The sequence below is a fragment of the Phaenicophaeus curvirostris genome, chromosome 2, assembly GCF_032191515.1.
Source record: "Phaenicophaeus curvirostris isolate KB17595 chromosome 2, BPBGC_Pcur_1.0, whole genome shotgun sequence".
Taxonomy (NCBI): Eukaryota; Metazoa; Chordata; class Aves; order Cuculiformes; family Cuculidae; genus Phaenicophaeus; species Phaenicophaeus curvirostris.
Window position 1 is genome coordinate 83,013,917 of NC_091393.1, and position 12,469 is coordinate 83,026,385.

General features: G+C 37.1%; 1 protein-coding gene across 6 annotated transcripts in view; it reads left to right on the forward strand.

Annotated features, from left to right (window-relative positions):
* MARK1 (microtubule affinity regulating kinase 1) overlaps window positions 1-12,469 on the forward strand; it is a 62,798-nt gene that overhangs the window by 12,736 nt on the left and 37,593 nt on the right. For all 6 annotated transcript variants that reach the window (XM_069852731.1, XM_069852735.1, XM_069852732.1 and 3 more), the window contains exons 2-3: window positions 8,281-8,484; window positions 9,195-9,248. In XM_069852731.1, the coding sequence (XP_069708832.1) occupies window positions 8,281-8,484; window positions 9,195-9,248 (258 nt within the window). The remainder of the gene's footprint in view (window positions 1-8,280; window positions 8,485-9,194; window positions 9,249-12,469) is intronic.

The following is a 12,469-nucleotide window of genomic DNA, read 5'->3' on the forward strand; positions in this document are numbered from 1 at the left end:
TGCTTTGCCCATGCATGTCACTCCTAAAGAATAGTTTAAGCTCACACTGTGTGCTTTTTTGTCTCATGTTCGCAGTGCAGGTAAAAAGTACAAATAAGCAAGTCTACTTATTTGTTCATGAGATTTCTTTGTTTGATTTGGTGGTTTGTTTTGGGTTTTGTTGGTTTTTGGTTTTATTTTTTTTCTCTCTCTCCAGTGCTCCTGTTTTGGTTTTTTGGTGTTTGGTTTTTTTCAGTTTTTTTTTTTCTCATGTTGTGGAATGGGAATAAGTATTTCCTAGCTAGAGTTTCACTACTGGTGTTGATTTGCCTCTGGATTATTAAGAAAAGTGGTGTTTTCCATGTTGTTCCTGCCCCGACAGTGTGGCTCCATGAGTGCTTGACATGGAGTTGATGTGCTCTGGTCTTCCCATTGCTAAGTGTTGCCCTTTCTTCTTGGTCCTGCACTGATGCTTGGGAAAGTGTCTTGGGTGTGGCTGTGCTCGTGGAGGTGGAGGTTACCCTTGCAGAATAGTTGCTAGGGTTTGCCTGCCTTGGCTCCCTGTGTTGGCTCTCTGTCCTGCTGCCCCAGTGGTAGTGCCGTGGTAAGAAAGTGTGGGCGTGTCAGCAGTGTTGGGTTGGCTTCAGCAACCGTCATGCCACATGTGTTGTTTTAGGTATGTAATGGACAAGGAAATAATTTCTATTTCATAAACTTTGAGGAAAAGAAAGGGTGAATTGGGATTCAGAGCCCGGTCCCAGTTAGCTGTGTGTATGCTTTCCATGCAAACCCAGTTGGCCCAGAAGACTGAGTGTTTGATCATGAGTGTTGAGACACTTGGCTCTATAATCTGGTCACTTTTCTGTGAATAAACCTTGCCTCTTGCTGCTGTTCTCATCTGGATGCAAGCCTCATGTTTCTGGATTGTAGAAACAGCCCTTTCCCCTCAGTTTTGAAGTTTGATATTAAAGCATTTTCTACTTCTTGTACTCCTGCAAAAGTTTGAGGAGCTCCTCATGCTTGACATTGTCGTGAACTGTAAGTTGTTTCATGTCTCTCTTCTCCTGCCTTTCATCAGACTGGCTGAAAAATGACCTGGCTGCATCATTTATACGTGCAATAAAAACTGCCAGTTTCCTTTGCCAGAAGTTTCACTTTCTGGGTGTGTTCCTGTTCTTGGTTGGTTCTATTAACAACAAACACTAGCATTTTGTTTTCTTTCTGTTTTACTGAGGGTTTTTGAAATAACTGAGTGCCATGGCATTTAGCAGCGGTGCCTCATAGCTGCCCGTGTCTCTTAGTGCTGGCAGGATGTCCTGGATGAGCTAGGAACACTCATTGGGAGCTCAGTGCTGGCAGGTTTGAAGATCTCATTAAATAAGTCAAAAAAGACTGTCAAGGTTAAACTGATCACCTTCTGAGGAAAGATCAATGGATAGCGAGAAGTGCTGAAAGAACTCTCTGCGCAAAGGGCAGCGTGTAAACGTGTCCAGGAGGCTCCAGCAGGAATTGCGTTCCTCCTTCCTTCCCCCTTGAGGGTTTCATGGGTGAGAGGTGTTAACCATTTTATTTTGATAAGAAAGGGAATGTTTTACTCTTTTTCTATATAGGGCTCACAGCTTCCACTACTATACCAAGTGATAAGTAAAAATGAGTAAATGTTAGAGGATTTTAGTTAAAAATACCTTCCCCCCCCCCCCTTTTCAGCAGCAGCTTTTAGCTGGCTTGTCTGAGTTTTCACTGTAGCTGCAGGGAGGGTTTGGTTTTGTCATAGTAATTAATAGAGATGATATGGACTGACTGTCCTGAATTAGCACTGGAAAATCTTGTTTGTGTGTTTGGGATGAGTCAGGAAGGAAAGTGCCAGGTTGAAATAACTGTGCCAATTCAGAGTGAAATGGAACAAAGGCAGGAAGGTCGTGTTCTTCTGCACCTGCACGCCTGGCTGGACTGAGGGCTTCAGGCCTGGGGAGAGGAGGAAATATGTTCCCTGAGTTCAGGTTACAAGGCCTGATTTAATGCTATGAAGGTATTTGTTTTTCTGAAATGTTTTGACTGATTTCTCACAGGAGGATTGGTGCATTGTTTTTTTATCCTTTAAATAAAAGCTATCTGTGATTCCATGTGATAAAGAACTCCACCCTTCCATATGGCATTACTGCTGTGTTTTAAAAAAAAAAAAAAAAAAGGAAGCAAGCTTACTAACATGCTCAGGATTTATTACAGGTAGTGTCACTGTATTAAAATTCAGAGTAGGAACCTTGTGTATGAACTTTTGAAACCCATGTTAGCTGTGTGTAGCACTGGTAGATCATGGGCTCTATTTTCTGTCCTAGATTCCTTCAGTATGGAGGTGTAAACATTGCATCCTGTGTAGTTTGTCACTAGAAAAACAATTCTGTCTGAAAGTTGGCAAAACTATTTCTGATATATCTCACTAAGCTGTGTTGAACACTTAAAAAACTGCCAAGCAAAGAAAAACCCCAAAACTTCTAAGGGGCTTAGATACCATAGTAACAAGTACTGGATAAGATTTAATCAATGCTCAGTGTAAGTCTACCTATCACCAGCATGCATGTAAGCTTTTAGAAAGGAATCTTTATAGTGTGCAGGCATTGAGGGATTGTATTTCACTTTGCAACAGAAATGTTTTACTTTTTTTTTTTTTTGAAGTCTTCTTTATTATCTTTTTTAATACAGAATATTACGTTTAGGAGGAAGAAGGAAAAAGATGCAAAAAAAAGGAGTGTAAGGGGAGGTTATCTTGTTTTAATATCTTACTTGATGCTGTATATTGAACTCCATGCTTATAGTGTGGGTTTCTAAAGAAAAGTTTTATAAAATGCTGTTCAGAGTTACAGAATCAGTTACTGCTTCCATATGCTTGACTGAGGCCAGCTTTATTAAAAAATTTTTTTTTTATTGCTGATAGCTTCAAGCTCTTTCAAAAATTCATGCTTGCGCTTCCTACTAATTATGTAAATCTGATATAAACAGAAAGATGTGCATACATGTGCCTGATTACTTTATTTGTGCACTTCTAGAACCCCTATGTGAGCAGGCTCAGGGTACAAGTCAATGACAGGTGTGACAATTTTGTCCAATTCTCTTGTCTTTGCTGTGCCCTAGTACCTTAGTGTCTGATCTAAGATCTCTATGTACTTTCTTCCCCACTCACTGTGTGAGTGTTGGGTTTTCCTGAGCAAAGGTCTGCATATTATCCTGTTTCAGTAGAGTAGGTTGGTTGATTCAGCTTTTTTATTTTTTAATAACGAAGTTTCTATTGTGCATTCCCAATCCACTATGTATTTAATTGCTGATAAGGAATTATTAAAAGAATCACGTGTGCATACATTCAGTCTTTTTAATTGTCCCCTTCAAAGCACTTCTTCACATGTCCGACAGGTATGAAAAGTTAGAATAGATAGTGCTCTATTAATGTTTTGATTGAGATCAGAGTTATTTTAGTAATTGTAGTATGATGTGACGGGTACACGTGATGAGAGTAGGCTTTGGCTTTCTGCAGATGTGAGATTTACCTGGAAGAGAAGTGAAACCCCTTCTGGCACTAGCTGATAGATCAGGTACTGCCCTGTTGAGCAATTCAGAGTTGAACCATGCTTCATATTTGTAAACCTGGACCTCTGGGCGCTCTGGATATGTGATACAGAACAAGCTGATCTGAACACTTCTGTTGGTTTCTTCATAGAGGTTTACCAAGATCTTAAAAAAAAAAATAAAAAAAATAGGACTCTCCTAGTTTAGTTACGTTGTTCAGGAAAAGAGAGACTCTTTTGAGGTGGTTTGCTAGAAGCTCCTAGGTCCTAATGGTATAGTTATGGACAGCAAACAGTTAAAACATGAAAGCAGCTTGATATCCTAGACATGGCTTCTCATCTTTCTCCCCTTTCCTTCTCCTGTATTATGAATCAAAGCTGTTGCAGGTCAGAGCTGTTTAGAAGATGGTCTTCTAAACTCTGCAGATTCCCTCTGTCTAGTCCAGCTATTTTGAATACCTTTTAAGTAGGGCAGCTGTTACAAATGCTCATGTGTATGGCACATGCTTGAAAATGCTTGGGATTATGAATATAAAAATTGGCTGCAAGAAATTTAAGTTCAGAAGAAGAGATAATATTGACAAAGGAAGTGTGATGACATGTTTTTCTTCTAGCACCGTGTGCATACTTTACTTCCATGGGCTGACTGTACCAAGGAATTTGCCTTGCAGTAATTCAAGATGGGGAAAATTAGGGACTAAGATGTTTGTTTAATCCAAAGGAGTGTATTTGTAGGCAGATCGATGTGTGGAAGTTAACCCATTACTCAGAAGGACCATAGAGGCCTTCAGTGTTGTTTGACTGAGGACTGTGGTTTGGTGGCTGGAGTGATTTGGAGGACTTTTTAAGAATAAGCTGTAAGAGCTGTTAATATGTGATGCTGTAGGTTTAAATACAGTATATAGTCCACAAGAATACTATTACAGAGGCTAGCTAAGTGGCTATGGGATGCTGAGTAAGTAAAGTAATGGAGCATGCATTTTGTGTCCAACTTGGAGTTAGTTCTTCCGCACTTTCTCAAAGATAATATGTCTGGGCATCAGGTAATCTTGCTTTTACAAAGCTGCCTTGAGTAAACAAGGAAAATGATAGCTTTGAGTCTTGCGGAAGTAATGGGTCAGGCTAACTCTCTTCTGATTTCAGTGCCTTGGACTTTCTGCAATAACTCTAATGGAGCGTGTCAAAACCAAACCTAGATAGGGGTAGTGTGTGAATTGAGCTGTCTTCAGTCACTGTCCAGTAGACTTAGTTTTGTATGGGGTTTTTCTTTTTATTTTCTTTTTTTTTTTTTTAAATACTCAATTAATGTGCAAAATACTTAAGTGGCTGTTCTAACATACTATTTCAGCTCTAAACTTTCCTTACTGCTGCGTTCTGTTTTTTGTTTTGTTTAAAATTGCTTTTAATTTTGAAACATCTAATTTTGTGTTGATTTCTAGACATTTTATTTAGCACTGAGATAAACTGAACATGCTTGGAGTCATGTTTATGATGTGCTAGTAAGACAGTGTTTTCCACTAGGTTTTATATAGATAGATAGATTCTCAGGGTATCCAGAGAAATATCAGAATCTTACTTGGGTGCCTTCTTTTGCAAGCTGCTTTAGCAGGGGGATTAGGCTAGATGATCTCCAGAGGTCCCTTCCAACCCTGACCATTCTGCAATCTCTAATTAAAATCCTGTGTAGTAAATGCAGATTGTTAGCTGGAATTGTTTTCAGATGGCAGTGAACTTAAAGGAAAATGGGTTTTGCAGACCACTTGTATCTAGCAGCCTGAAAAATTTATGGGAATTTAGAGATTGTTCTTCTGAAATGGAGTTTTAAAATAGCCACATACTACCTGATGCATAATGAATGGAAGTATTGTAATGGACCAGAAAGATCGTGATACTATGTAGCCCATTTTTATGTACAGTCTGGATATTGCATGCTTCTGTGAAATTCAGTATTAGCAGTGTTTGGAAATAATCTGAGATACCATTACTTGACCTAACTTGATTTTAGTTTTTCATCATCTTAACCTTGTTATGTTTCATTTGGTTGAATATTGGTTTCTAGAAGGTGATGAGTTTCTAGTTTAAATTCCTCTGTATTTCTCAACAATAGCAAGCTGTTTATGTGCAAAAGAGAGGCCTATTGCAAGACTTAAGAAGAGTAGTCTGAATTTCACTGAGTGCTGTTCAAATTTAGAAATTATATATGTGGATATACATGTGGCTCAGAAACTAAGGAACTTGACCTTTTTTTATGCATGTTTTCTGTCATCCTTGGGTGTGGCTGGGGAGAATGGTTGACTTTCAAGATAATCAGTCTAAGTAGTAATATATAAGAAACTATACAGAGAAGGTAAGTTTTTCTGTCACAAAAAAGACCAAAAGACCAAAACCCAGAATCATTGTGACCGTAAACCTTGTTATCTTTTTTCCCTCTTCAGATTTGGTTCTGTATTATGTTGTCATTATGGTTAAATAGCTGCTTTCTCTGTTAAATCCGTATTAAAAATGGGGGTTTTTATGTGATACTGTTGGTAGCTTTGCCTATGGCATTAGTTTTGCTTGCCTATCCAACTGTTTCTGTGAAAGATCTCTTCGAGTATCTGCCAAAAATAGGCTAATACTACCAAGTGTATGAAGTTGGCAGTTGATGTTAGGATTGCTAGTGCTTCTGGTAGGCATTGTGTTTCAAGTAGTGAAGATCTCATTTTGTGCGTCAATAGATTCAAAGACGTTCAGAACCTTGCTTGTATAGCATAGTGGTGTAACTCCATGTGGCGTTCTAAGTATGGCTGTGGTAGTCATTATTAACACCATACCAATACTGATGTTATGGGATGTTTTCTTAGGCAAAACTTTTATTTGGCTCTGGATTGTCACATGTAGGACCAGTGTTCAAAGCTGAAGGAATGTTTCAAAGCCTCTTTGCCTGAAGCTGTCCTTCTGATCCTATCTTTCCAAGTGCACAGAAAGTATTTTATCTGTTTCTAAAGGATAAATACCGTTGCTGGCATGTTATTTCATGGTTGAATAAATTTGTCTGATATGCAGAATCTGAACATGCCTGGCTTGCTTGGCTCTGCAGTAATTTGGAATATGGTTTAAGAGTGGGGGTAAAGTAGTATTTTGCAGAAAAACTCAAGTAAATTAAGAGACAAATAGAAAATTGTATTTAGGGCTGTTCTCCAGGCCATAGTGAATAATTAATAATGCTGGAAGTTATGTGGGTAGAGTTGTGCTACTTTTGGCAAGAACATTCTTGTTGTATACTCCTTGTTTTCTCCGGTTGCGTTGCAGGTGTTTGCTAGTTTTCCCAATTCTAAGAGTGCTTATGTCTTGAAATAACTCCGTGTGGCTCAGTGGGACTATCTGTAAGCCTAGGTATTTACAGGAGGGGACTGACTTCAGTCTATATTAAATGCACACTGAACTTGGAAGCACTGCTTTAAATTCCATCTAGTATAGGAAAATAATTCCTTGCATAAGGAATGACAGGTGAGATCAGCATAGACCAATGTTAGATTGGGCATTGGGAGAAACAGTGAAACCTCAGCTGTCTTCTGACTCTGCCTTCAGCTTAAGGTAGAAAAGATCTAGAAACCTTTGATCTGTAAAGAAAAATGCTTCGCGCTCTGTACAACGATATTGAGACATCCACTTATTGATTGAAGCAGCAGTGGGAAAATATTAAGGTGTCTTGAACTTTGTTGATGCTTTAGGCTTAGCAGGAGCAGAGTGAGCTGGAAATAAGCATACCGTTCTGTTTACAATATCTAAAAACTGATCTGAGAAGACACTGTCTCTACCTACAGTATTTGCCTGCCTTAAAATCTCTAACTTAGAAGATTAGAGGTTAAATTTTACCTGTTAAACATTTGTACCCATCTGCCACTAATGTTAGAAAGCATTTAAAACAATTTACACCTCTTTGACATCATCTGTTATTTTGATTTCTCTTTCAACATTTCCAAGCCCCATCTGTATCTTGCCCCTTATATACCTGAAAGTTAAAGAGTACAGAAGCACTGCAGATTTTGGTGACTAACATTTAATGTGGGATGATGTGTTGGCATGCATTAAAAATAACATCCTTCTAGTTCTTCAGACTCTTTGAGATTTAAAATATATTTATGAGATATCATGGAATTTTCTCCATAGGAATAGATTATTATTTTTAAATAAAGATTTAGATTGTTTGTTAACTTGAACGAGAGCTTCTGTAACACACAAGATGCTAACAGGTTTGGGGAACAAAGCTTACTTGAAAAAATATTTTTCTCATTATTTTATTTGATTATGGAAAGCTAAGAATAAAATAGAGGGAAACCTTGGTTCTTATTACATCAAAGTACAAATATTTTTTTGTACTGTGTATTTTTTAAATATTAAATTTTGTTATGAATAGCCAAATTTATTTGCAACTTAGTGGTATAGTGTGTAGTTTGGCGTAGTTATTTTTAAAAGTCATTAGCGATTTGTTGATTGCTGCCTAGGTATCTCTGGTTCTACTTTTGGAGCTGGTAACATTTCTCTACAGGCTTTTCTTGAAACATGCATCAAACTCAGCCCAAAGAACAACATATTCTACTTGGGGTGCCATCCAAAGTTATCCATCATGTAAAAGCAAATATATGACTCCCTAAAAGCAAATATATGACTCCCCTCTATGCCTTTTTATGCTTTTAGTCTATTCTGTTGCAACTGTCTAAAATCCAAGTAGCTAAATTCCTAAATTTTGTCTGCCTTCCAGCATACCTCTGTGGATGGATACACAGAACCACATGTCCAGCCTATCAAGTCAGGTAGCAGACAAAACATCCCCCGGTGCAGGAACTCCATTACATCTACCAATGAAGAGCATCCTCACATTGGAAATTATCGCTTACTAAAAACAATAGGAAAAGGAAATTTTGCCAAAGTGAAACTGGCAAGGCATGTACTTACTGGAAGAGAGGTAAGCCTTTAAGAAAAATAAATAAATAAAGTCCGACTGTGTTTTATATTCTCCTTGGCTTTCTTTATAAAATATTTCTGCTAGTCTTTTACCTTTCTCTCTGAATAGAGAAAATGCTTTTTTTTTTGTTGTTGTAGTAAAGGAAGGTGCAAAGAGGCTGTTTGAGGATATGGGGAAAGTTACGTGGGGAGCCTGAGTTTTCTTCCTCTAAGAACCCACCCCTTTTTGTAAAAATACAAGCTCTTGGTCAAGAGATCATAAAGTTTGTTGCCTATTGAGGGGTATTTTGAGGCTGGGAGGACGTCTGTTTATCCCCAGGCATTTCCAGAACCAAGGAGAAGTCTTTTGATAGATAGATATCATTGATATTTATAATCTGTTGATAGATAGATATAGATCCTCGATATTGAAATGTATTGATAGATAGATCTTGTGTTTGGAAGCCCCAGTTTTGCAATGGACAGGATAACAAATGCTGACAGAAGTATAAAACTGATTCCTTGGTGGTACCATCTGGTGGCAAAATTTTAAGCTCCTGCTGGTAGGATCCTAATAAGTGAGGAAACTTAGCTTGATGACATGCATAAAAGCAGGCATATATACATGTTATGTAGGCACATCTATGCTTTTTGCTCACAGAGGTGTGGTGTGTTTTTGTTCAAATATTTTTCTGAATTTAATAATGCATGGATGTTTGGTTTTTTTCCAAGGTTGCTGTGAAAATAATAGATAAAACCCAGCTAAATCCTACTAGTCTGCAAAAGGTAAGACTATACCATAACATCTGAAATGCTATAAACAGTTGAACTGTGATCTTTTATTTACTTGACAAAAATATTTGGTTCTTTTATCTTACTAAACAAACATCCTTATATATGTATGACCTTGGGAGACAGGTATCCTAATGTCTTTGCTATAACCTGCATGCGCAGTTTGTCTGAGGGCAGTTACTCTGTAGGGTTCCTGTCTACGCATGGCAGCTTTGCTCTTCCCTCATCCTTCAACTTTACTCCTAGCTGACAATAAAATGTGTATTGAATTAAGTACAGAGGTAGTTTGACTCTACACTAAATCAAGATGTAAAGCTGTAAAGGATAATATTTCTTTTTCTTGGATTTTTCTTCAGTGTAGTGATTGTTTTTGTAGACTTAGATTTTTATGGCTTTAATGTTTTTTTCTTTTTGCCTTTGTTGTTATACTCTCTCAACTTTAATAAAATATTTGTTAAACTGAAGGGACTTCTATCAATTACTTTTTGTGTGTAGAATTGACAAAATGGCTGGAACATAATCAGAACATTCTTGTTTGTTTAAGCCTGTAGATAGAAATTCAGGAGTCCTTCATAACCATTGTGATATGTGTTGTAACAAAACCCTGGGGAGTTTGTTTGGTTTGGGAATTTTTACTGTTTAACTATGCATGTGTCCAGTTTTGGCTGAAGCATGTTAAAATCGTGCTGTCCTACTGGAGGTTGCCCATTATAAAAATTCAAGGTACTTTTTTGTTTACAAATACTAGACTACTGCTGTATGTAGCTGTAGAATGAGAGAAAGAGGGTAGGCTTTATTGCTTGGTCTTTTATTTCTGGCTGCTGTTACGTTTATTTTATTCTGTAACTTTGGTTATGGGAAGTAATAAAGAACTTTTAATTTCTTTTGATTTCTTTCAATTCTCTGATCTATTTATTTTAATTTCTCTTCTTCAGTGTCTTTGTTCGAGTATGGGTTCTTCAGGATATTTATTATTTTTTTTAATTCAGCTTGCTGTGCAGAATCCATGCAAAAGCTTTGCTGTCCTTAAGTCCTAGATCCTGTATTAAGCAAATCTCTTGCTAATATTTGGGCTAATGAAGGGGGACCCACAGAAGCGGTATGTGACTGAGCACATTGGGGAAATCCTGTGCTGCTCACATAACTTGTTTCCTATGTAGCTTGGTATTTACAGTAGGAGGGCTAGATGAGTTTGTCTCTTCATTTAGCAATGAGAGGGTAAAAACATAATTTAAAGCTTTTTGGTAAACTAAGCATGAGAAACTTAATTCTGGGATAATTGCTTTAATGCTAAATAAGTTTTATTTCACACAAAAATAGTAAATGATTGGTTAAAAAAATCATTCCTAAAATGAAATTTTTATAGCCTACTCAAAACACTGTCACGCTGCAGAAGGAGTACACAAAATATTGATACAATTGGACTTTATTCCAGTTATTTGTTCTCGGAGTGGGAAGCTGATAAAATGCTCTTTTAGATACAGTTTGGAAGCTGTTTATATCAGAATCATAGAATCATTAGGTTGGAAAAGATCTTAGATCATCTACTCCAACAGTACCTGTCCACCACTAAATCCTGTCCCCAAGCATCTCATCTACCCACTGTTTTTAAAATAAAAAATGAAGTTAGATTTGGTGACTTAACTACAATTCCATTCTTCTTCAATAACTTCTAGAAACATTTATCACATGCATCTTCTGTTTATACTAGGAAATGCGATAACTGGTTGATATGAAGTTTGCCTTCTAAGATATTGATTGTAATTTTCAGGAGGAAAAAAAAAAGTCTTTATTTCAGAACTCTTAAGTCTTCAGCTTCCTACAGTTTTCTGAGAATTTTGAATGAAATCTCTATGTTTCATAGTCATCTTTGTTTTTCTTTCTGCATTGAACTCATATAAGTGTTCAATTCTTTATGTGCTAGATAATGTGACTGTAATGGGAATTTTTATAATTCGATAGAATTATCAGGGTTGCACTGTACAATTGTACCATCAGACTGTTAAGTAATCAGTTTTTCTTCAAGAGTTAATATTGAGAAAGGGAATCTGTGATAGTGTCTGTTTAATAGGAACAGACACTTTTCTAATAAATTATTGTAAAGAAACACTGTAGTAAGTTTCTGCAATAAAAATACCGGTCTTGAGTTTGAACCCATCTAAATTAGCAGAGTTGAGAGGACAGGTTCTAGAACTTCAAAGCTGGTAGATTGTATGCAGATCAGCAAACATTTTAGGCCTTCAATAATTTTTGACACACGTTATTAAACAAAACAAATATGTAGTGATCTTTGGTCTTGTGAATGACCCTGTGCCTTTCCTATTTCACTCCAGTCTGATATGAAGGATACCAAGTGCAAGTAGGCTTTGCTTTAGTCTAGTATTCTCTATTGACCTAGTTGAAGTAAAAAGAATTGAGTAGTCATAGTTTCTTATGCATTGTTTTGTAAACTGAAATATTTTAACACATACTTCAGTTGTTGAAGTGTCATACAAGCTGGGTCTGTAGTTAGTCTTGGGTATGGAAGCAGCGAAAGCGTTGTTTGTACTTCGCCACTCTCCAATGTTTATGTCATATAGTATGGACAGTTGCAGGCACAGTTATTTTAACTTAAATGTGGAGATATGACCGAAATAAGCTGACCATGTGAATTTTTAATTTTGCGTCCTCGTGCATGCAGTGTGGTGGAATTAAGTTATAATATACCTTTTGCTTCAGCATTTCTACCTCTTTAAATAGATAAAGTGTTGAACAAAGGGCACCACAGTATGTGGTTCCCATCTTACTCAGTGAGCACTTGTTTAGAAGACAGAGCTGGCTTTATTGTGAACTTGCTATCTTAATAGTTGCATATTGTGCTGACTTAGCTTTTTTCCACTGTCATGATTGTAATTTGTTCCCAAATGTTAAGTATTTGGGTTTCATCATACTTAGAGTTTATATCAAAATAGCTGTTCTATTTTCTGCACGTCTGCTATATTGAAAGTGTTGTTTTACACTGGCTTTGCTAGGGATGTTTCTGAAACAGCTCTTCTGCAAGCTGCTAGTGGAGCAGAAGGTTCTTTTATCTTAATTGGTTTGATAAGTAAGTGGCATTTCAATTTTTCCTCTTTTAGGGGTCAGTGGTCATCTTTTTCTTCTTTTGACCTATCTAAAGCCTCAAATTTAGTTTCTTTCTGTTGCTAAAAGCAGAACAGAAGTGAAGTAGTAGTACT